This window comes from Triplophysa dalaica, chromosome 15 (genome assembly GCF_015846415.1).
Source record: "Triplophysa dalaica isolate WHDGS20190420 chromosome 15, ASM1584641v1, whole genome shotgun sequence".
Lineage (NCBI taxonomy): Eukaryota > Metazoa > Chordata > Actinopteri > Cypriniformes > Nemacheilidae > Triplophysa > Triplophysa dalaica.
In genome coordinates, this window is record NC_079556.1 from 745,786 (window position 1) to 770,903 (window position 25,118).

At 39.4% G+C, this 25,118-nt stretch overlaps 3 protein-coding genes across 9 annotated transcripts in view; 1 reads left to right on the top strand and 2 right to left on the bottom strand.

Moving 5' to 3' along the window:
- Positions 1-42: 42 nt before the first annotated feature.
- Positions 43-9,801, bottom strand: ahi1 (Abelson helper integration site 1). The gene is made up of 27 exons (XM_056768658.1): positions 9,685-9,801; positions 9,145-9,199; positions 8,929-9,053; positions 8,318-8,853; positions 7,664-7,779; positions 7,235-7,409; positions 6,962-7,154; positions 6,773-6,868; positions 6,451-6,636; positions 6,215-6,367; positions 5,996-6,128; positions 5,455-5,578; positions 4,632-4,861; positions 4,445-4,551; positions 4,246-4,364; positions 4,013-4,143; positions 3,791-3,931; positions 3,291-3,481; positions 3,131-3,176; positions 2,984-3,015; positions 2,405-2,519; positions 2,048-2,106; positions 1,882-1,944; positions 1,589-1,751; positions 1,423-1,517; positions 1,226-1,305; positions 43-869 (listed from the first exon to the last, which is right to left on the bottom strand). The coding sequence occupies exons 2-27, from the start codon at positions 9,152-9,154 to the stop codon at positions 743-745; spliced, it is 3,546 nt and encodes a 1,181-aa protein (XP_056624636.1). The 5' UTR covers positions 9,155-9,199; positions 9,685-9,801; the 3' UTR covers positions 43-742.
- Positions 9,802-10,567: 766 nt separating this feature from the next.
- lft2 (lefty2) lies at positions 10,568-16,192 on the bottom strand. 3 transcript variants are annotated; one of them, XM_056768663.1, is made up of 5 exons: positions 16,114-16,192; positions 11,927-12,139; positions 11,444-11,687; positions 11,088-11,339; positions 10,568-10,984 (listed from the first exon to the last, which is right to left on the bottom strand). In XM_056768663.1, exons 1-5 carry the CDS (start codon positions 16,160-16,162, stop codon positions 10,657-10,659), a joined length of 1,086 nt encoding a protein of 361 aa, XP_056624641.1. In that variant the 5' UTR covers positions 16,163-16,192; the 3' UTR covers positions 10,568-10,656. The 3 variants fall into 3 exon arrangements, with proteins under 3 accessions (XP_056624641.1, XP_056624643.1, XP_056624640.1); XM_056768665.1 differs by having other exon boundaries at positions 11,927-12,136; positions 16,114-16,168; XM_056768662.1 differs by lacking the exon at positions 16,114-16,192 and having other exon boundaries at positions 11,927-12,191.
- The window catches only part of cdc42bpaa (CDC42 binding protein kinase alpha (DMPK-like) a), a 53,740-nt gene continuing 44,520 nt past the window's right edge, over positions 15,899-25,118 (top strand). For 3 of the 5 annotated variants that reach the window (XM_056768652.1, XM_056768653.1, XM_056768656.1), the window contains exon 1: positions 15,899-17,005. In XM_056768652.1, the coding sequence (XP_056624630.1) occupies positions 16,828-17,005 (178 nt within the window). In that variant the 5' untranslated portion in view covers positions 15,899-16,827. The remainder of the gene's footprint in view (positions 17,006-25,118) is intronic. The other 2 variants (XM_056768654.1, XM_056768657.1) reach the window with 2 other exon arrangements.

Sequence of the window (25,118 nt, forward strand, 5' to 3'; positions counted from 1 at the left end):
GCGTGTGCGCGTGCGCGTGCGTGTGTGTGCTTTGGGTACAACAGAATGTCGTCTGAAAGGTTAAAGGCTTCAAAAACTCTAGCAAACAGCTAGAATGTGAGATTTATGTTACTTAACATGGATTAATCATGTAACAGTAGTTTATCAATGACCCTTTTACAACTTTCAGATTTTACAGATTAACATGTTTTTGTCTTAATCCATACAAACAGCCAGGATACAACTACATATGGAAACACTTTTAAAATAAAATAACCTTTTTATAATGTGCATTTCAATATTTTATGAACACTGATATTAATAAACAGTTTTGGATCATTGCCTCTTTCAAACCCGTGCCATTTCTGGGTTCTATTACAATGAAAACATTTTGAAATCATGAGAATTTATGACATTTGTCTTTTTTTGGCAACTAGTTTATTCCCTTCTGTGACCAGTGCAAAGTGTTTATAATGCAGTTCTGTTTGAGGTGTTTCTGTAACATTCAGAATTAAAATAAATCTAAAACACAAACATAAACAAATACACATTTAAATAAAATATAAACTCAGTATATCACAGAAATACAGTAAAAAAAAAGTGTGCTGTAAAACTACATATTACAAATATCAGTTAGAAATGTACAAAATATAAAACTTCTGATATAAGGGGCCAGCTAAAAACACAAATACAAACATACACAATAAAACACTTGATTCTCAGTGATGGAAGTTAAGTCCGTGTGAAATCAGTCTCTTCGTCCTCATGGTTTATCTGGTTTGGGGAGAGGTCTCCACCTTCTGGAGGATGTTGAAGGCATCTCACGATCTGCCGAGAGAGCCGGGGGAAGATCTTCACTGCGCTTCACCTTCTTCTTCTTCTTTCTTGTTCTGTGTAGATAACAAGATCCACAGACATTATTAATGAAACACAAGCACAACACACGTGCACAAATCACATAACACAAATGTCTTTTATTGCACTGTAGGGTCAATTTTAGTTTCCTGAAACATAACAAAAATTTCTTTAATTAGTTTCTATAAATGTTTCTTTCTTTAAATGTAATATACAACATTTTTTAATTTCAAGGTAAAAATGAGGGTGTAGTCTGCAAAAGTGTGGGAATGGATGGTGAAAGCGTAACACAAAGAGGTCCTCAAGATGGCGTTCATACACGTGCGGGTCACATGTATGAAACCCATGAATCTCCAAACATAACCAAATGTTATCAGGCTGTTTTTCATACTTAGTGGAGGACGCCTCCGGGTCAGTGTCTAGTTCAGAGATGATCTTTAGTTCTCCAGACGCACTCATGGCTGCAGACAGCTGGAGGAAAACAAGACAATATCAGCATCAGGCAGGTGAAGATATCAGCTCGTAAATCATTTTTGTTTAATTTCAGTGTTTAAAAGTCACTTATATTCAAGGTTTGTGAAACATTACCTGGACTGGAGTTGCACGTTGAACTTCTGCTTCAGAATGATTTGACGCTGAAGGTTGTGCTTCTAAAGCTTGCGACACTTCCTCATCGAAACTCCCTTCAGAAGACAGAGACATTACATTTATGACAGCTCACTTTCCTGTGTGATTTCCTGTGTCATCTATGTACCTTCATCAGCCACATAGGATGCTGGGAAATATCCCTCTTGTCCATTGACCAGCCGTCCAAACCACCAGCTGTCATTGTCTTTATACAGCACATGGATGACATCACCGCGTCGTATGGACAGCTCGTCAGATCGGTTCGCTCTGTACTCATATAAAGATAGCACCTGGAAAACATTTGACACACAGATCCATTCTTTGCAAGGTCAAGAGCATTTATTATTTATCAGTATTATTAGCTTTAGTAGAACAAACACACGAATCAGATAAAGAAATAATGAACCAAAGAAAGTTTACCGTCTCATGGATTTGTCCAAAGTCTGTCTCTGCTTGTTGAGAGAATTCTTTATCCAGGAAACTCTGTAAATGAATCCCCACAACCTCAGTTAAAAACACATCTTTTATTCAGACTCAAATTGCTGAAATATCCAAAATATCTCTTAAAAAGAGGAAAATGTCTTACTTTGTGGTGTTTGAGAGATGGTGTTCTTCTGATGGGCTGCCCAACAGGACCATAACCACCTGAGAAAAGAGGAGGTCTTGATTTCCATGGCATATTAAAATGGACATTTTCATGTCTCTTAGCTATAATGTCATTTATATGCCTGTCTGTACAGAATCATTTTCAAATAGACCAAAAAAACTGTTGTCTGTTGAACACAAAAGAAGACATTTTGATGAATGTAGGACAGCAATCAGTGCTGCTACCATTGTATTTTTATATTATATTTTCCATCCCGTCAGAATGTAGTTTTCAAACAGTCTATGGTATAATAAAGTATATAAAATCTAATGTATAATGTGTAGCAGTAGAACATACCGTTCAGTGAAGCGAGTGTTGCCTGTGGTATGAGGTGAGCCCTCTGTGATGTGGACATCTGTAGTTTGGAATGAGGGGACAGTAGAGATGGAGGAGGAAAATATGATGAAGTGCCCTGAAATATAAAACATGTTTGTTATTAATTGTATGTTTTCTATTTGAAATTTGAGTGCTTCTTAAAGTGACAGTTCACACTTACACACCATCGTGTCATTTTAAAGCAGTAAGATTTTATTCCTTCTGCATAACAGAAAGAAGATATTTTGAAGAACGTTTCTGACCAAACAACACTGGACACCATTGACTTCCAGGCTAGACTTCTGTTTCACAGAAGAAAGACTTATATACAGGTTTGGAATGACATGAGGGTGAATAAATGATGACAGAACTATTGAACTTGAGTTTTTAATGAATGGAACGGCCAAAGAGCAAGAGCAACCTGCTGACTGTGATATATCTGTCTGAAGATGAATCCATAATTAAAATGATTTTATTAAAGCTCTCGACATATCATTTTATATCTAATGCAGAATGTAGTGATGAAATGAGAAGCTTAAGACAGGATCCACAAATACTTACTTCTAGACTCTTTCCCAGGTGAGACACACCACCTTTAAAAGAAATTTACAAACATGTAAATCACAAGTCATTTAATCAGCATATACAGTGTTGTTCAAATTTGTATTTTAAATATGCAGAATTCATCATATTTTGAACATCACTTGCCTTGTTCATACATCCTATCCACAATAGGAGATCTACGATGGGGCTCCTGTAAGAAAATAAAACGTAAAAATGAATGGACAATTGACACGTTCTGATAATAATAATTTCAATAAAAATGTTCACAAGTACAGTCTACACAAAAATGTTTTTTTTTTTTTACCATCACAGAATCCAGTTTCTGTTTGACCCGCTGAATCTTCAGTGACACGCGTGCTGTGCTGGCGAACCGATCCATTCCGCTGGCAGAGGCGTTCTGAAAGGCCGTGACCTCTGATGGATTCCAGCTCGTCTTACTGTCCGCAAACTCTGTCCGGTTCATCCCTCTCAAACTCTCCACCTCCATCTGGGCCACTGCCAACACAAAACACTGAGCGTGATCAAGTGACCCTGGCTTTGCCCAATGGGACAGTTCACCCAAAAATCTTAATGTCATTCCAACCTGTATCACAAAAGGAAGATATTTTGAAGAATGTTGAGAACCAAACAACACTAGACCCCCTTGACCTCCATTGTAAGTACACAAAACCACTAAGACATTTCTAAAAATATATTTTTTGTTTCTGTTTGAAGAAAGAGTAGTAGATTTTTTTATATTTATTTATTTCTCACTTTAAGAATAACCACTGAATCAGCATGAACGGATGGTTTAGGGTGACTCACCCTTCCTGTCGTGCAGATAGAGATGGATGGGCTGGTTTTGGCCGAATGCGCAGAACGCCACCATGTTCTCATGAGGGTGAAACGCTACGGCCCGAAGAGCAGAAGAGTAGCAGAGCTCCGAGTACACAGCCACCTGATCACCTGATAAACACAAACCTAAATTCAACCCAAAATTCTCTTGTATTTGAAGATGAATCTCTCCCGTGAACAGAGGTTTGTAACCTGTCTCTGAATTCCACACGTAAGCCTGTCCGTCTTCACTTCCTGAGAAGATGAAGCTTCCACAGGGTGTAAATGTGCCGTTAACTCGATCTCTGTAGTTTGTGGCCCCAATGTACTTCTTCACTGCAAGACTGCAACACACCAAACAATATTCATTATCTTCTTCTCAAACTGCTTGAAATCTGAGAGTCACGTTGTGTCTTTGAAAAATGAGATACAAAGCAGATCCTTACATTCTCAAATCCATGACTCTTAAAACGCTGTCTTTGGCATGAATTAACAGTCGTCTTCCGTTCGGATGCACCTCTAATGAGTTAATAGATATTCCCTTCAAATCCGCCTCTTTTATTTCCTGTAGACAAACAGTGAATTGATGTCAGATCCTTTGACGTCTCACATCATGCTAGGAACAATGCCAGCCATATCCTTCACCCTCTCTATACTCCAACGACTGCTCACGCCACCTCGAGATCCATCCACCACCTTTGTTCCCCAAACTATGATGATCCCAGAATTATCGGCTGAAAACATTCTGATCCCTGTGTGAAGATCAGCACATGAAATGACCTCAAACCTTTAAAGTGACGGGCAGAACTTCATGTTCTGGATTAAGACGTGCCTTCAGTGTCGAAACACAGTGTGTTGATGAAAGTCTTGTGTCCATCAAACTCCTGCAGAAGTTGTCCGTTGGCGTCCTGTACGTCCACATTCCACACCCTCAGAAGTCCGTCGTAACCCCCGGTGACCACTACACTCTGAGCCTGTGGGTGATAGCGGGCGCAGTAGACGAATGAAGGGTGAGGCAGAGTCTTATGAGCCAATGTCTGCAGGCGATCAATGTTCCAAACTCTGAAAGAAGAAGACATTACAGTTTACAAGTGCATTCTGGATATATACAGCCGTGGAGAAAATGAAGAGACCATTTTCAGTTTTTACTATTTATAAGAGTGTTTAGGTCAAATTATCATTTTTGTTTCATTCTGTCAACTACTAACAATAGTTCAGAGAAGAAAAAAACGTTTCTATCTGCTTTTATTTGTAGAAAATGAAAACTGGAGAAACAGGTGAAAATAAGAGAAAATCCTCTGCATTTTTTCAGACCTCAAATACTGAAAAGAAAGCAGGTTCAGATTCACTTTTAAGCATACAACAGTCATATTTCTACACATATTCAGGAAAAGTTCATTATTTTTTGATGTGATAACCTGGATTTTCGTGTCTTGTCATGCGTCTTTCACGGTGCTTTTAAATGACTTTGTCACTCCTGAGGTTCCATTTTGTGGAAATGAAACAGACTCAGGGCTGGAATGACCACAATACATCTTAAAATGCAGATGAAATGAACATTCTCTTCGTTTTTTCCACGGTTGTGTTTGTGATGTTATTACTGGGTCTTTAAATAAACATCCTCCTATGCAAAGAGTCCTGAAAGAGAGGATTACCTTACTGTTCCATCAGAAGATGCTGTTAATAGTCCTCGGTCATCTCTGGACCAGCAGAGATCATACACAACACTGAGGTGACCATTAAAAGATGCTAACACTTTCCCAGATGGAATCTCATATACTGGAGAGAGACACAAGATTCAGAAACGTTTTTTATTACAAATGATATCATCAGCATCACAATTTGAGCATAATAAACGTTATTTATATCACATATCAGAAAATAATTGCTCTTTATAATCTGAAGCATCCTACATTATAAAAAACGCTGAAGCCGCATCTGAAATAAGCCACTTGTTCACACGCCCACAAATGCTGTTTTGACGGACTATTAAGTGCTATTGGTTATTTCTTAAAGGGGCGGAGCTACTCAACGTGTGCCCAGAGATGTTCTGTTTCAGAAATCTGAATTTACATCATTGAATTTTGAAATGACGTCAAATACGGCTGAAAGTTTCAGGACACTTCAGTGAGCCTATAAAACTGAATGGCCAATGAGGAGGTAGTGATGGACAAGTATGAGATACTAGTTACTGACTGATGATGGGGAACACGTCTCGATCTGCACACGCTGTCGCCAGGGCCCGTCCATTATGAGAGAAGCGTAGAGTAAAACATCCCATCTGACCACCCCGGAACGAGTGCATTGGTTTATTGGGGATGCGACACACCTGTTTAAATAAATGAGTTGTCAGCCTGAACAAACAGGAGGATTACCTCCACACACCCTCCACTCATCAGTCAAAACAAACACTACCTGTCCCGGCAAGCGACTCCACTTAATGCTTTCTGACTTGGCGTCCTGTAGCAGTGTGCCGGTTTTATTGGTGATCTCGTTCTGAAGCTCACTGTACGATGTGCTGCCTCTCTCCTGCTGTAGAGCTGTCATGGAGCGGATACCAGGATCCACCTGTCCGACACACACAAACACACACAACCTCACTGAGTCTGGATTCTTTCTCTGCTTCACAATCTGACGTGTCGTCCACTCACGTGTTCTGGAGGTTTGATGCCCTTCACCGTCACATATAGAGTTGAAGAATATTTGTTCCTCGGATACTTCGACCACCACTGGAACACATCAATGGTCTGTGGTAGTTTCTTTGCTCTGGCGGGTGGACAGTACAGCTGGAGACGCAGTTTGGCGTTGACGTTCAGAACACCGTTGGTTCCTACGAGCTGTTGATAACATTTGAAGAGCTTAGAAATCGGTGGAAATGTACGACCGAACCACCAGGACTGACGTCATCCAATGTTATCCAAAGCGACTTTATGCTTTTCATCGAATAGGTGTGAGAGCTACAGAGACAAATACCCTCAGAAAAGCCCAGGCGATCTTCCGAAATCCCCGCTCAGGTTGGTCAGCAGAGACGTTCGTTCTGGCTTCCTCCATACTGATGAAATCCAGAATCTGTAAAAGAGAAGAACATCAAAAGCTCTTCATGTCTCTGCCTGTTTGTTTTCCGCAGAGATCATCTCGGAATGATTCATGAGACACACAAACCTCAAAAAACAGCAACACTCGAGGAGATTCATCATCATCCTGCACGAAATAACCGAAGCGTTCGTTGAAGATGATCTGCTCGTCCCACTCTGGAACGGTCGTTTTGTGTTTCTTAAAGTCGAAGGGTTGAGTTATGATGGGCAGGACGTGCTCGACGTTCTCTTGTTCATAGAAGGATGAAACGTGACGGTTTCTGTGCACAAAATGAAAATAAGACCGTTTTCATCATACAAGAATACTAAATATTCAGCTTTTGCTCCAGATAGTACTTGCCTGTCTTCCTTCTTGACATACTGTCCTGTGACCTCATCGACTACGTGAACTTTGACCATGGGGTGAGACACCAGCAGGTCTGTCTTCAGTTTGTCTGTCCTGTGGATATAAACTCCCAGCACGAGACTGTCGTCAAACGTCGACTTTACTTCTGTCTGTTCCTCCTCGACGATCACTGCAACCAGACACGACAAACCTCACATATTCAATCCATACTGTACAACTGTTAGACTTCACATAATGATCAGTTTCAGGTCTAGAAAAGTGATGTCTTTATTGAAACCAGAAATGAAATCCTGTGATGTAAGTGTTAAACAATCAGCTACACAGAACATATGGACACATTTGTTTGATATGATAATTGCATGTTTCTCCATGATTCTACAATGTATTTTTCACCAAGACAGATGTTCAGATCACTCGTCATACCTTCCTTCTGTTTCTTTTTCTTTTTCACTTTAGGTTTGACTGTGTCCTCTTCAAACTTCTCCACCACATCTTCCTGCACACTTTCTGTCTGGTTATCCGCCAACAATTCAGTCTGACTACAGAAACCAAGCAGATTCAAATCTAGGGCTGTTAAAGGATGATTCGTGATTAATCGCATCCAGAATGAAGGTTTGTGTTTGCTTAACACATAATAATCTCTGTGTATTTTGCATATACATATTTGTATTTATAAACACATACATGCATATATTTAAGAAAATATAAAATGTTTCAAATGTTTACATATCATTTTAATTAAATATATATACACATTTATGTGTACGTGTATGTGTTTATAAAAACAAAATAAATATGCACAGTACATAGACATATATTATGTAAACACAAACTTTTATTCTTGATTCTCGCATTATAATTTTTGAAAGAAATATATTTTTGTATAAAAAATTACTTATACTGATATATATTATAAAACTGCCAAAATTCTACAATCATTATAGACTGTTATTTTATGGTTTTAATAAGTAAATCAGAGTTTTAACTATCCTTATAACCTAACCACATGCATAGAAATGAAACCAACTCATAAGATGGTTTTAAATATGATCTTGTAGACATGTGCTTTGTTTTTACCTTGTATCTCCCTCGTGTTTGATTGATTTTAACTTTCTCTTCTTCTTCTCCAGCTCATTGTTTAACAGCGGTACCTCTCGTCTCTCTGTGAGCTTCTTCGTGCCCGCGTCTTTCTCCTCTGCCTTCAAGATCTGATGCTGGTATTCCTGTAAATAATCATCTTCTGTCTCCGTCTCTCCTTTCTGTGCAGTGACATCACTTGCTGCGCTGCTCTTCCCTTTTCTAGCTTTTCGACCTCGTCCTCCATGCGTTTCAGTTTTGATGTCTGCTTCGGCCCTCTTATCATTCTCCTCATCATCTTTAACAGCTGTTTTCAGAGGTGGAAGTTTTCTTCTGCTTTTCTTTTTCCCATTCGTCGATGTGGGCTCTTCATCGCTGGCATTATGGATTGTGTTGGTCTTCTCTGAGACCTCCCTCTCTCTGCGTCTGTTTTTGGTGAACCTGGGGCTGCCGTGAGCTGGATCATACGTGTTATGGAGGATTTCATCATCCTCGGTGTCTTTTCTCAAATCAAGGTTCTTCTTCAAGGTCTGGAGCTGCAAGAAAACACAAAGTAAATGATCTGATTCCTAAAAATCTGATCTATGAATTTTATCCCCAACTCAACATACCACAATAATTTCCTGAGACTGGTCAACGGTCTGCTTGGCTTTGGTTTTCTGTGCAGGAGGACTTGTGTGTCTCTTTAACACTTCATCAAAGCGAGCTTTCGTCTTAGCTCTCACATCACTTTGACCTGACAACAATTTAATGACATTTTAATACAAATCTGACAATGTAAGGACATATGTTATCATGAAAAAAGCTCAAATATGAGAGAGCATTACCTGCTGGCATTCTGGTGTACTCTGGACAGACTCATTCTGAAAACGAGTCCTAAGGCTGAAAACATCAAAAACAATTATTAAAACAAAAAAGAAAAGGTTCAATTAGTATTTTACTTTAGAATACAACCTAAATACACTTGTATGCCCCCATTTAGATATAACCACCCGAAAACAGTTCCTCGTGCTAGCACAGCTTATAAGTTAACGGGACAGTTAGTGATGACCTCAAAACCAACACGAAACATTTTCAATAGCATTACTGGGTCCTATTCTAAGGTCCATAAACACAAGTACTGCCCATAAACAACACAAATGTCCTCTGACTGTAAGGCAGATCTCAGTGTTAAAAGCAGAATGAGTGAGTTAGAATCAGTAGTTGCTCTTGTTGTGGTTCCGCTAAATCGCAAACGCTAGCAAGAAAAAATCACCAAACAAATCACTGCTGGCCCAAAGCATTATAATATTCCCGCAAAACGTCAGCGAATTGTTTATTTTACATATACTACTGCTAGTGGAGATGTTTCTGTGAAAGAAACGCACTTGAGATGCTGTAAACCTCTGAGGAAATCCACACATATCTGCTGTAGAGGATTCGCGAATGATTTCAGTGAGCGGCCATTGCTGTCGAGACCGTTACCCAGAGCAACATCAACAACACGCTAAGCCCCGCCCCCACACTCAGCCCAGCCAATCATTATCTCCGGTGCCAAGACGTAGGTTCTTTAAAACTGCGACAAAAAACTGCGGCGTACGATTAAATTTGGTGAATTTTCCCAAACTGAGTTCACAATTATTTTTATTAGGAAAAAGCATAAATAAAGAGAGCTATCTGAAAAATGATATAGAATCCACACTAAACACAAGAAAGCTCGTAACATCCGCTTTCTTAACATTATACATGTTTATATATTTTTTATTTTATTTTCTGGCAGTTATTGTTAATAATGTGACTTGTGCTTCCTCTTGTGTCATACTGAACAAAAATCTTTAATTACAAACAAACCAAAATTTTCATTTTTTTGTTTTGTTTATGGTATTAGAGTAAGAAACAACACGACAAACGCACAGTTGCAAAGTTTCTCTAACAACCCACATAAACATACTGCATAACACTTCAGCATTTGCTTCATTAAAGTTCTCATTTTATTTTCTCCTTAGGTTAAATCGCTTCGTCGTCATTTTTGTAAATGGCTTTAAATCGTCTGCTTAATGTGTCTTTTTATGGCAACCTGTTTTTAAACGTTAATGAACACATTCATTTGATCTTTGTTGTAAAAAACACAAAAATGACTCGTGCATACGTGATTAGTTATTTTATTTTCAAAAAACACATGAACCACTCAACAGGCCATTACATAGACTAATAATTCATAAATACATTTATTTTCAAGTGCTCGGTGGGGTTTTGCAACGCGTGTACGTGTCTCTATTGAATAAGACATTTCAGTATTTACAGTCAGTTTTAAGCATCACTCTATCACCTCTCGTTTGAGAGCAAGTCACGAAACAGCCTCACACTGGAGGAGTTTTGTCCATGGAGCATCCGCACTTCTCAACTATCATGTTAGGAAATTCTGCCACTTCAATTTCAGTGTAATCTCCTTTCTTCACCAGGTACATCATGGGCAAAGGCGCGCTCTCCAACACAGCGCACGTCCTCTGCCCGTAACCATAGAAACCGCGCTGTGGCTGCTTGCATCCTCCCGCGCAGCGGAACGCCTGGTACCCGGCCGGCTCGATGATCCAGTACTGTGTCCACGTGAGCTCACGGAAGTTTATGAAGTGCTCTTCCCGACAACACTTGCTGCTGTTTGGGCTGGAGTTGCAGTTACCTTGTGATCTATGGAAATGAAAATAAAAGAGTTTAGCAAAGGATGGATACTTTAATTGAAACTGCTTTTATAAGAAAGCTAAATGAGTTGGTGTTTAGAAACAAAACTCACCCATATTCATCCAGGTTCAAGGTGTAGAACACAAGTTCTGGTGTGCCCATGTCTTTCTCCAGGGTGTTCTCTTTCGGGTCCTGTGTGGCGAAGCGCACTCTTTTGGCCATCTCGGCTGCATAGTTACCAGGTCTCTCTCCCTCAGTCCACACCTCCAGGTGCAGAGGTGCATTCTTTTTGGATTTAGACCAGTAATGAATCGCCTGAGTCACATCGAAGCTTTTCCATCCACTTTCATGTACGGGAACCAATCTGTCAAAATCGCAAACAAGGACACGTGAGTCTCTCTTAAGGCACTTGAAGATGTAATAATTGTGTAATCATTGCAGTTATCTTTTGCATAATGTGTATCATACCGTGAGTCAACAAGTGATGTTCTATTAGAGCCGTTTCCCAACACCTCCACCCAGTAGATGCTGACTCTGGCGTTGTTGATGGGTCTGTGGTGTCTTCGCTCTGGTTTGGATGGGCTCTGCACTACTGTCTGGAAAAGTTTCAGTTCTGCCATAGTAACCTCTGTGTTTTCTTGCAGCCTGTCCTCCATGTCAAACACGAGACGCTGTCGAGTTGTGTCAGAGTACATGACTTCTCCTGTTATATCTGTGAAATGCAAAACATCTGTTAGGTCACGATAAGTGTGATTTACATTCTGTGACATGTCTAGTCACGGTTTCCTTAGTTTGATTTGTTTTGTTTCTTGAAACTTCGAGGGAGAAATTACACATACGTTTTAAGTACACCAATGAAGAATTTCTAAATACATGCAGTAAAGTATTAGCCCGTTTGGTACGGTCAAAAAGTGGTAAAAATGTTAACGTCAATTAAAACATGTCACCCACCTGCACTCCCACGAATGCCTCTAAGAATTCCTGCCAGACTTGGCAGAGATCTCCTCTTCCTCTTGTTATGCAGTTTCAGCATAGACAGATACTTATTCTTTATGTGAGCTGGGACGACCACATTTTCCAAATCCCTCTTCTGTATCCTGGGCAGTTCTATTAATCCGAGTTTTTGAAGGAAAGCTTGCTTCATATTCTCATGGTCGAATCCTTCTGTGAAAGAAATCAGCGTGGCACAAAGGAAAAGCTGGATGAGTAAAGCCATGCTCGATCTGCTGGTCATGCAACTGCGGCTCTCCGTGCTGAATGACTGAGTCGCTGGTGGCTTATATACATGCGGCCCCCCCACATCCCGTCTGGCTTTTCACACCTTGACAAAGGGGAGGCAACCAGAAAAAGACACCCTTCAAAGCCATGTCCCATTTAGGCCAGCTTTTGTTGTTCGTCACTTTTTTATTTAGGGTTATTATTCATCTATTTTTTTATGTGTATTTAATCAATTTAACCTGATTTAAAGAATGTTTTATAGATCTTGAGAGAGTATGTAAAATTCTTTGAAAAGTATGTATCAGCATTTTTCTCAGTAGTTGCAAACAATATCTTATTAAACTTTTATAAATCATTCTTGTATTACAAAATGCACCATTAAAATGAAAATATTACACAGCATGATAATTACTTTTATTTATTCACATTTATTTGGGCTGCACTTCAGCACATTCCCTTCCACTTTCCAACCTTGACCATCTTTGGTAAAAAAAAACGGTAGTGAGTTTGGAGGGGCACAGGAGAGAGGAAAGTGTATTCAGAAATGACCACCCCTGCTGTCTTATAAGGCCGAGTCTTTCCTCCACAAACAGAGGCGGTGTATTCTGAAGTGTGCTCAGGGGGATGTGGATTGGAAAGAGTTTTCTCAAGGGGGTGATTATCTATAACTATAGCACGACTGCTCAGACCTCTTCAGTCCATACCAACAGAGGGGACTGAAGTCCCTCCAGCCTGCACTTGTGTATTGGGGCCGCAGGTTGTCTTGGGACGGCAGACAATGACGCCAGGAACGGCTGATGATGGATCATGTCACGTCAGACAGCTAAGCAAATTTACTTGCTACACAGCCATGTTTTCATGGTAATTGTGTTATTATCTGACGCTGTTTGTCAGGATGGTAAAACGAGCACAATCCAATGTTTACGAATCAACATGACTATTATTATTCAAACAAGCAGTCAACAGCACGACAAATTGACAAACTTCTCAGGCAGTTGGATGGATGGATGGATGGATGGAAGAGTTCAACATGGTGGAAAAAATGTGTTTGTGTGGCAATATTAATATTGCTCCATTATTTATGTTTTGTTAAGAAATTGAAGAAATTGATGTGCAGTAAAATCAAATCAAATTAAATTTTCATTTAACATTTTTTTGTAAATGTGTTTCTGCATAAAAATCTTTTTTCTCATAATTTCATGCCACATAAACCTTCATTGACAAGACATAAATGCAAAAAAGGATTAAATTATGTATAATTTACTTCACCTTATCTATCTATTTCTAATATTATATACTTAAGACTAAGATATTATTACAAAAATATTTTCTATCTAATAATTATTATCAACTTTCTCCATTGACAGGACAATAGTTTATTATTTATCTACATAAGAGTTTTTGTTAATCTACAAAAAAAATTATATCATAGATTGTGTGCTATGTTTTTACAAATGTGTTTATGCATACAAATATTTAACTATAAACTATAAAATCTATCCATCTATCTATCTATCCTCACACAAGACGACTTTTTTCACGAAAGTTCCTTGCATGATGTTTCATGAGACAGTCCGATTAAATGGTATTGAGGATTATTGTTTTGAATACACAGCATCATAACAAAAGATCTTAGGCCTTCGACTTTCAATGACTCATTAAGTTAACTTATACCCATAGACGCTTGTTTTAGCGGGCGTGGCGTTCGCAATCGACTTTCTTTGATTCATCGACGCTGCAGATCAATTAATTAGATGATCTAGACTGAAAGTGGCATTTCTCATATTCTAATAGCATATGAAAAGGGATCAGAAGGATTAAACCAACAACAACACCGTCTTTCATTTTAGCCCTTTTAATCAAGAGCCCAATAAACACAGAAGGTGTTAATGATGAACATTATGGAATGTGTTCAGTGAAACTGGCCCTGTTACACTCACAAGTCACCGATGTGTGTTCTGATGGAGGACTTGATTTGATCCGCGATCAAGACTAATAGAAATGCAATTAAGTAATGCAGACAAATTGTTAGTATAGGGCTACTACACAGTCACGATTCGATTTTATGGCTTTGAAAGTCCGAGGTGCTCTATAGCAGGAGTTTCTAACTTTATGATGCCAAGGGCCCCCAAATATGATGAAACTTTTGTGATCCCCTTTTCTAAGATATATATCAATCTATATTTTGGTCGGTGTAGAGAAACGTTTAAGAATGTGTTGGACAAATAGTAAATAGAATATTATAAAAACGACACATTGTTTCTAAACCTAAATAGTCGGCAACAATTTCACTTCGAGTACGAAAAACTAAACTATAGTGAGAAAAACTCACTAGAAAGATTCAAATATATGCAATTCTAGAAACGATCTTTTGCAAAAAAAAACAGATAAGCAGTGAAATTACTGGGGGACCCCTTGCATCCTAATGGATGCCCCCTGGGGTCCCCGGACCCCAATTTGAAAAGCCCTGCTCTGGAGTATGCAGCACATTTACTAACTTTTATATATTCTTCTACGCATGTATTCTTATATTTTTGTAAAGAGGTAGAAATGTATAGAGGTAGAAATCCAATAAAGCAATGTACAGTACTTTTAATCTATACTTTATTGTCGGTATGTGTGATCATCAGGGATAGAACCCATGATCCTTCGCGGCTAAAGCACTGCCTGAGCTACAGGATTTGTAACCTGTAAATTAATATAGTAATATATGATTTACATATTATGTTTTATGCTATATATATATATATATATAAACAATATTATGAAGTCAATTAGAAAGCAAATAAAATGAGTAGTAAATACTGTGAAGTAGGCTACATAGAGTGCGTATCCATACATTTGACAGCAGAAGGCGCTGCTTTACCATTAGATCCGCAAATAAACATTCGTGTATTATCGGGACACAGCGAATATTTTCTGTCCGCAGGGGAACCCATGACATCTGCAGACCTCAACGATCTCTAAAGAAACTTCACATTCATATAATCCCTTCATGATGCCATAAATACATTTGAAATAAAGTTGTCAACAGAATCGTCTTGCTTACATTAAACTGCTCAAATAAATGTGTAAATTTAGAGCTAAGTGTGACTATATATATATATATATATATATATATATAGATAGATAGATAGATAGATAGATTTTATAGTTTATAGTTAAGTATTTGTATGCATAAACACATTTGCATAGTTATATGCATTAGATAGATGTAGATTTAAAATAAATGTGAACCAACAACCTTAACCTATGCTACCCCATCTCCCATCCAAATGACCCGACCCCCATACCTACTGGTGAGGTAAAAACACAGCTGGTGTGTGTTCACATGTTTACTTGTCTGTGTGTGTGTGCATATGTATGTACATGCTTTTACATTTTATATGTGTGTTTTTTCTGCATGTGTGAATCTGAGCTCTTTAACTGGCTGTATGTGTGTTTATGTCGTTGTGATTTTATTTCTATGATGTGTCTCTCTTCTTTCTGTTTGTTTGTGTTTCCTGAATGTGCATGTGATCTGTATGTGTGTGCTCTTTACATGTCTATGAATCTGTATGTTTGTGTGGCCACTGCCTCTCTCTCTCTCTCTCTCTCTCTCTCTCTCTCTCTCTCTCTCTCTCTATGTGTCTCTCTCTCTCTCTCTCTCTCTCTCTCTCTCTCTCTGTCTCTCTCTCTCTCTCTCCAGTCGCCATGTTTCTCCGCATCATTCCTCAAACACATTGACTAAGAGGCGGCGAGCAGATGAGACACAATTACCCCCGTCACCCTTCATCCACACTATCACCGCCATCATCCTCCTCATCTCCATCACCACCATCACCATCATCCGACGGACTTTATCCCGCGCCCAGGACTTATTTCATACGGAATTATCCACGAAAAAGGACCAAAACTGTGAAAAACGAACCGATACTTACGGTGCCTTGGAAGAACTTCGCTAAACTCACTTTCGTCGGATATAAACATACACGATCTATCTTATCCGCACATGTTATTCCCGCATCACATTTGAGCTGCATGTCATGTTAGTTTCTTGGGTTTTGAGGGAAATTTCCCACAGGACGAGCTAAAATCTGTTAGCCTGTTAGCCGAACGTCTTTATTAGCCGGATCATTAGCATCAGTTATTTTAACCCATTAAAGTTGATCAAAGTGGAGGTATTTTTAAGTCTACACGGTTGACATGACTTGACACTAGTATTTACTTATGTTAATACGTGTTTTATATAAGAGATAAACAGTCAACAGACATTGTGTCGCGAGATGATGTTCAGCTAGTTAGCTCGAGTGGCTACTGAAATAGGCAGCAAATATTTACAAAAGACAAAGTATTATTTTCTTAAAATATAAACATACACGAGCTTTGTGGGCAAGTGGTTTAAATTGTTAGTTTATTTCTACATTGGTTTGTTAAGCCTCTGTGACACTTGAGTTTATCTCTAAAATAAAAATGTAGTGAAAAGTTTGAGTATGAACATAACATAAGTTTTGAAAAGAATGCAGATTATAGATTTAGTGTCATGATGGGGCTATAAGTGTTCAAAGAGCCGCTTCACGGATTTGCTTTGGTCTCCACTAACACACAAAGAGAACTGTATTAAACATTTTGAGCTGTCACTCTGGTTTTGAACCATGTCTGGAGAAGTGCGTTTGAAAAAGTTGGAAAAACTCATCCTGGATGGTCCTGTCCAGTCTAATGGACAGTGTTTTAGTGTGGAAAGCCTTCTGGATGTTCTCATCTGTCTATATGACGATTGCATCAACTCCCCACTCAGAAGAGAGAAGAATATAGCCGAGTTTTTAGAATGGGGTAAGACATCTGTTTATTGTCCTCTTTAAACCTTTGAGGCCAATGTATTCCTGATTAAGCCATATTAAATCATTGCATTTCACGTTTAAACCATACGAAACCAATGCATTTCATGTTAAAGCTTTATAAAACCAATGCATTTCCTTTCCAAACAATTTGAAACCATCGCATCTCCTCTTTAAACCAAACGAAACCAAAGCATTTTATCTTTACCCCATACGAAACCATAACATTTCAAGTTTATACCATATTAAATCACAGGATTTCATGTTTTAACTAGATGAAACCAATGCATTTCCTTTCCAAACCATATGAAATCAATACATTGCATGTTTACACCTTATGAAACCAACCCTTTCGCGGTTAAACCATACGCATTATGATGGTTAAAAGAGCAGTGCATTAAACCAATGCATTGGTTTTATGTGAAATGAACATAAAATGCATTGGTTTAATGCACTGCTCTTTTAACCCTCATAATTCATTGCACTTTACGTTTCAGCCATCTTAATTCAATGCAATTTATTTCCAACCCATCTTGTAGTTCACACCGTAGCAAACTTTGTGCAGGTGGTGGTGTTTTTATAAGGATCTGTCATAATAAGGACATTTCACTGTTGTGAATATAACAACCGTCTTTAAGTCACATTGGGCAACACTGGATCATAGGTGTATGTGTATGTGTGTACAGCCCTGAAAAATCAAGTAGAAACATGCTGTTAAATACTGAGCCATCATACCAGCATGCTGAGCTCTTTATCATAGGGAGTGAATAGAAACTAAAGGGTGTGAAATTCATGTAACTTTGAGTTGTTGTTGTAACATGTGATTCAGTTTTTTATTATATATTATTGATGTTTGTGAATATAAACGAGTTAAGAGATTGCAGTTAAATATTAGGGCTTAGTTAGTTTAAAAAACTATGTGAAATATCTAGAGTTTTTGGCCTGTGGGAAAGTATTCTGACACTGAAGATTCTTGTCCTATTCACTGTCTTGGTAATTGATCAAACCGGATCTCTATAGGAAAGACTATAGCTGAGGAGTTTATGTGTAAGGTGGAACAAGACCTTAGGTCATACTGTGACAGATTCTCTATATGTATTACACTGTAGACAGATGAAATATGAATTCTTCCTCTTTTGTGTTATACAAAAACATTTCTCGCATATGATGTAGGTTTTTCCTGGGTGGGAAGGTTGGTCACGCGACGTTAGGAGTAAGGGGAGTAAGTCCTGCATACATTAATAATTGAATAAGAATTTAGAGCAACCGTGCACCGTGGTAAACGTAACCATCAGGAAGTGCAGATTTGGTGATTTTAATATGGACGAATATTTAGTGGAAAGGCCGTATAGTGCTTGAGTTCTCTGTGTGTGCATGTTTAAACAGGGACACAGCTTTACCCGTAAATATGACTTAAACTCATTCTGTTTTTAAGTCAAGCAGGAAACGTCCGGAGTGCTCCCTCACATTCCAGTGTGAATGAACATAGTGTGCCGCTTTATAAGTTTATTTTGCTGCGTGACTCCCAGCAACCTTACATGACGTTGTGACTCAGTAACGAAATGACAATATAAACATTCTGTCCCTAGAGACAGAAGTCATGAGGCACTCAGTGTAGTTTCAACAAGCATAGCAATTTATATATATCCATGAACTAGCTCTGTTAAACAAGTATTTGATTTCAAATCGAAATAAACAGGCCCCTGATATATTCAGCTTCCATGAATAGGTTGGTGAAGTTCATCTTTAGTGTCATAAAGAGTTTAAAGTGCCAATTGGGCACTCCTAGGTTTTTTTAATTGTTACCCCGATTTCGCTTTCCTGGCAGACAACTTTCCTGGTGTTCCTTCAGTTTACACAGACATTGTGTTTATGTTTTGATGTCATGACGTCAAGGCGGTTTTCTTACATTGTCGTTTTTATCGATTTGCATGTAACGATTTCTGCTATCTTTGCCTTTTTGTATATGTAAACAACCTCATTGATTCATGGCCTTTCTGGCACAATGTTTCTTTGCTTAATGCTGATTGAAAAGAGGACTTTTATTTTAAGGTAAATGTCGGAATGTGCAAGTCACAGATGCGGTTCAAGCCCAACTGTTTGAGAGAAAGGGCTGACTCGGTCAACAGTGACACGCAACCACCTTCTGGTATTTCATGAAGCCCCCCGTGCACAGCGAGTCGGCCGGACAGCTGCTTTGAATTGACAGCCCGGGCTGTCCAATGTGTCTGTACTGCGAAAAAGTCACAACATCATCTGCTCTTTCTCACAGCTTTCAGATGTACTGGTTAAGTTTGTTATTTTTGCTTGTTGAGTTTTGTAACAGGTCAGACAGGTCTCATATTTTGGGATTTAGTGTGTATGAACTTTGGGAGGTTCCTCGTATTTAAAGTTAAATCCTAATCGCTGGTTTGTCCTTTATACGGACTCTTTTTCTGTCTTACGGCAGGTCATCGCACGTTTAGGAGAATTGTTTTCTGTGATTTAATGGAAAAGTCTCGTCTATCCTGGACAGATTGTGTTTTTTTAGGACCAGACTTGTTCGTTGTCATTTTCTTGATCATGTAATGGCCACAGTATAAACATTAGCTGTGTTTTGTAAATGTTTTTTTTGTTAGCTTGCATATAATAATGTGGTTGATTTATATGTGAATATGTGACTGCTTCCAATTCACATACTTCCTCTTTTTAGTTTGGTTTACACTTCGTAAACTAGATCAAGGCATGTGGCAGCTTTTTAAGATTTTCTTTAACACCCTGGTTTCCTGTACATTTTCCAATATAAAACCCACCCTAAAATAATCGGATAACTGTTTTTTTTACATTTATTCTGTAAACATTTTATAATGAGCGTGCGGTTGACGTTGGAGTTGAACAGAACAGGTTTGAACTCTGCACGCGCTCTGAAGTATGTCTGAAATCTTTTCTCAAGTCACTTGCTGCCTTTCAGCATTTCTTTCCGTCTATGGAAATGACGTTTTAATGATCCTGCCAGTCTCTTTGCCTTTATATGGTCTCCTAATACGAGTGTCCCGGGAGATAGATTGTGTGGTTCACTGCATTTGCACTCCCGTGTCCCTTCTGGTCGGGGACTGTAATGTCGATATTTACACAGAGAGCTTTCTGACTTGGGACCTTTGTTGACTCGTGCAGGCTGCAGTTGTTTCTCGGTTCTCTTGAGGAGGGCTGGATCTGTAAACTGGCCTCTGGAAATAGCTTTTATACACTTGCCCTGTTTGATATTTTAAAGGCAACGGTGGCGGTCCCAGGTGGTCTGTTTTCCATCTGTTTTTAATGCCCTATAAAAGGATAGCTAACGTGGTGTTAGCATTTGATACCCATGGCATTGTTTACATGGAATCACGCCAACCTCCTACCGAGCGATTCGTGTAGATTTCATATCAACAAATCAGGCGTTTGACGTTTTGGCTAATAAAACTTTGCTAAGTGCCGACTGGTGCGTAAATGTTCGGTCTTGGTTGATGGACTTACATTATGCACAAACCAAAATAAATGCATTTATTGATCATTTTGTCAGGTGGTTAGGAAATTTGGGATATAACGCAGAAAAACAGAAACAAATGTATAGAACAATGCAATGTAAGTCGCTGTGGATAAAAGCGTCTGCCAAGTGCGTAAATGTAAACTGATAATACAATTTAGGCCGATAAATTATGAATCATTTTCTCTGGTTCAACCATTTCAGATGCACGCTGCTCACAGTTAAAATACAGTACAGCACTGTCATTCTGGTCTGATCATTCACTCACTGTTATTAGCAAAATATTGTTGATGTATATAGAGTAGAAATTTATGAATGTGTAATTTATACCAACAAAATCATATTGCTGTCGGAATTCTTCTGTCTTGGGATCTGTTAGTCTTCTGGTTAATAAGAACACTCTTCTGGTTGCTCTGGAAGAACATCTTTCAGTTGTTTATCAAATAAACATTATACCAGAAAAGTTTAAACGTTAAAGAATCTTTAACTAGTGTAAAGGAGGCTTGGTACATGATTTTATTTTCTGCAGTCAGTGGTTTCAAATATAAGCAGCTGTCCACTTTTTGCTGTCCACATAGGGAATTTTATATGAATATTTAGATTCCAACGTTAAAGAATTCTCAGGCAAAATGTACATATCATTGCATCCCTAAAATGTATTCTCACTGATCTGATATGTTTTCCAAGCATAATTTCCATAAATGGCCTTTGTGCACTGGGGAGAAAATGTTGAAAGATTTAAATGTGATATCAAACAAGTTCTATTTGGAAGAGTGATAAAACCCTTTTATGTCTCTTTTAAAAAGAGCAAATTTAGCTTTTGATGCAAGCACAGAATTCTTTCCTTTGAAACCGGCCTTTGGGTTTATATTATTTATAGCAGGACGGGTCTGGGGGACTGGCGGGTCCTGCCATCTGCAGCTAAAACAGCTGCTTGCTTGATACAGAAATCACAGACAGAGATCACAAAATGAAAATCATGCATATGTATATATACTGAATGATGAACCATCGTTTAAGACTCTTTCCATTGCTGCAAACAATAAAAATTCTTACACTGGGTTCACACCAAACGTGCATTAAGCGTTTTGCACAAGTTAATTACATACAAAGTTATTGCAAAGACGTGAACTCGAGGCAGATGGTGTGATGACGGCAAGCACGCGTCTTGAAAAAATTTGTCATTTGCGTTACTCACGCGAAAATAAATAAACTTTTCCTGCAGGTAATAAAGAGCATGGAACGCGATTGTTGGCGTTTGGTGTAGTGGTCGACCGATTATCGAATTGGCCGATTATCGGCGTCGATATTAAGGATTTAGCCGATAATCGATATCGATCATTTTCAAAACCGATTTGCCAATAAAGTCATTTAATTTTGAAATGCGCTTTTTGGCTCTGACGCAGCCAAGGATTTAGCGAGAACAGTCGGAACACGTCACTCTAGGGGTTTGCCTAGAGTAATGCCCGCCCACTGCCCCTCTGATTTGTTGGGACTAAGTCACGAGTCCGGCCAATCAACACGGGAGGCTGCGGAACAGAAAGTCTTTTTTCACTGTCACACCGAAAGCGCTGCTTCGGGTTCATGCTCTATGAGGTAAAGCAGCATCAGACGTTGAAATAAATCTCAATCCACTGCACTGAAGATGCAAAACACTTTATAGTGGCAAAAACAACGTTGGATTTTTCCTGTAACCCCCTGTTACTGTTTTCGACCACCGGGAGAATGCAAGTGCAGGGTCAGACTCACAGCCCGAATCCAAGAAATTCCAAGAGTGTTTGTAGTTGAATGTTTGTCGATGTTTATTGTAAAATAGATGGAGTAAAAGACTAAACAAAAAATGAGAACTGTTTTAAATGTCTTTAAGTATTCCTGTGTAGCGCTTTCTGGTATAAGCCAAGCCTTCCGGTATTGCAGATCCGGGCCGAGGTCAAAGACTGTATCTGCTGGCACTTCTTCTCCCCAATCATGCGGTACCTGCTCCAACTTATAGGGTGGCGCGCCCCCTGCCTTTTTAGAAGGTGTACTACCAGAATGCAATAGAAAAGAAAACTAAGTAAATTATGGAACCAAAAAACAAACTCAAATGCGGCTCCTACACACCGGCCCCTAATTGGTCTCTATAGAACCAATTATTTAAAATAAATACAAAAAAGGAGCCAGAAATAAACAATCTCTTAATGTTTTTAGAAAAATATGTATTTATACATTACATCCCTTATTGGTGATCTTTAGGAGGCACTGGACACTCTTCAGTCTCCAGAATTCGGCATAGCTTGGTAATGGGTCTATCAAGGATTGAAGTCTGTGTCTGGAGCTTCACGGATCGGACCAGCCCCTTTTGATCAGGCTTAGTCTCTAGAACTCTTCCTAGTGGCCATGATCCTCTAGGAGCAGTGGGGTCAACCACTAGAACAAGATCTCCAACATTCAGGTTCTTCTTCACTACAGTCCATTTTTGCCTTTCCTGGAGTAGAAGAAGATATTCTTTGGTCCATCTATGCCAGAAGAGATCCGCCATATACTGGACCTGTTTCCAGCGGCGTCTAGCATAAAGGTCTGATTTCAGGAAAATTCCTGGAGGCATAATGGGCTGGGTTTTCAGCAGGAGGATGTGGTTTGGGGTCAGTGGTTCCAGGTCATATGGGTCTGAGGACACTGTGGAGAGAGGACGGTTGTTTAAAATAGCCTCTACCTCACAGAATAGAGTTTGAAGACCCTCATCATCGATAGACTGTTGATGGAGTGTGGAGTTCAGCACGTAACGAACAGATCTTATAAGCCTTTCCCAGACTCCGCCATGGTGCGATGCTGCTGGTGGGTTGAAACTCCACTCGATTCCATAAGGAAGCAGGGCATCCTGGATCTTCAACTTATCCAGTGCTATCAGAGCTTTCTTGAGTTCCACCTGAGCACCCACCAGGTTCGTTCCATTGTCAGATCTGATGTGCTTAACCTGCCCCCTTCTGCAAACAAATCTCCTCAAAGCGTGAATGCATGAGTCAGTGTCTAATGAGAAAGCTACTTCCAAATGAATAGCTCTGCTGGACATACATGTAAACAGAACTCCATACCTTTTGATGGTGCTTCTTCCTCGCCTCACTTCAATCGGGCCAAAATAGTCCAATCCGACATTGGTAAAGGGAGGGAGGTCAGGTAGGATTCGTTCTAGCGGCAAATCTGCCATTTTCTGCTCACCTGCTTTGCCCCTCACACGTCGACACATGACACATTTTGAGAGCACCTTTCTTGCTAAAGAATTGGCCTTACTAATCCAATATTTCTTACGAAGCTCTGAGAGCATGTGGTTCCTACCACTGTGACCACAGCGTTCATGAATGTGTCTTAAAAGAAGAATTGAAATGTGTGCATCTTTGGGCAAGATACAGGGATGTTTAGTTTCATCAGGCATGGCTGATTTATGCATCCGGCCACCTACTCTTAAGATGCCTTCATCTAGCACAGGATCAAGCCTACAGATCCTGCTGCTCCTTTTCACTTTAGGTGGGGTGGCTTGTAGTGTTGTTATTTCAACTGGGAATGCTTGCCTCTGAACATAAGAGATAACTGACCTTTCTGCCTGTAAGAGATCTTCCACTGAGAGGAGCTGTCCACCGGGTTTGGACCTGAGAACCTCAAGTTCTGGGCTCACCTTTTGGCTGTGGGAGCGGGTAATAACTTGATACGATGGAAAGTCCTTTTGTTTTTTGATTCTCAGTATCAAGGCCTTTTTTAGTTTGATGTACCATGCCACTGCTTTAAGTAGCCTAATCCAATTTGAAAAGTATGAAATAAGCTGGTCTGTGGGTGTTTCAGTGTTCACCACTGTTGTAAAAACAGTAGTGTTTCTCCTGACCTCTGGATCATCCTGTAACACTGAGCCCAATGCCTCCACCTCTAACCAACTTTCCTCAGGTTTCCATAGGAACTCTGGGCCATGCATCCACCTCCTTTGCTCCATAAATTTGACTGCACTCAATCCTCTTGAGGAATCATCAGCTGGATTGTCTTTACTTCTTGCGTATCTCCATTGAGACAGCTCTGAGTTATCCCGAATCAGCGAGACCCTGTTTGCTACATACGTTTTAAATCTTGCAGTGTCACTTCTAATGTACTTAAGTACGGTTTGGCTGTCGGTCCAGAAAACGGAGGGCTTTAATGTTAGATGTAGTTCTCTCCTTAGCATTTTGTCCACCTTTACCAACAATGCTGCAGCGGCTAGCTCCAGACGTGGTATTGTGATGTTCTTTAAAGGAAGGACTCTGGACTTTCCCATGAGAAAAGTGACATGTATAATGTCCTGTTCATTAGCGTGTCTTATGTAGCTCACTGAGCCATAACCATTCTCACTGGCATCAGAAAAGTGGTTTAGTTCTGCACACTTTGTTGTTCCATAGTCCTTTGGTTTCAAACAACGTGCAACACTGAAGCCTTTTATTCTTTCTAAACTGTTTGTCCATCCTTCCCACCGGTCTACTAAAGCTTGGGGCAAAGGTTCGTCCCATCCAAAACCTCTCTGACAGAGCTCCTGTAGCAATTGCTTGGCTGGGAGAATGAGAGGAGCAAGAAAACCGAGGGGATCAAAAATGGAACTTACAACAGAAAG

Bases quoted from the DNA above. Each gene is read 5' to 3' on its own strand.
- ahi1 (XM_056768658.1), bottom strand. The intron at 5,579-5,995 runs GTCAGTAACTAG...GTCTCTCTCCAG, and splicing joins AGACGTGTTCCCCATCATCA to TATATGAGATTCCATCTGGG. The intron at 3,016-3,130 runs GCAAGTGATGTT...TTTCTTTTAAAG, and splicing joins GGATAGGATGTATGAACAAG to GTGGTGTGTCTCACCTGGGA.
- lft2 (XM_056768662.1), bottom strand. From the start codon at position 12,191: ATGGCTTTACTCATCCAGCTTTTCCTTTGTGCCACGCTGATTTCTTTC. The intron at 11,688-11,926 runs GTGGGTGACATG...TGCATTTCACAG, and splicing joins AGGCATTCGTGGGAGTGCAG to ATATAACAGGAGAAGTCATG. The intron at 11,340-11,443 runs GTATGATACACA...CGATTTTGACAG, and splicing joins ACATCACTTGTTGACTCACG to ATTGGTTCCCGTACATGAAA.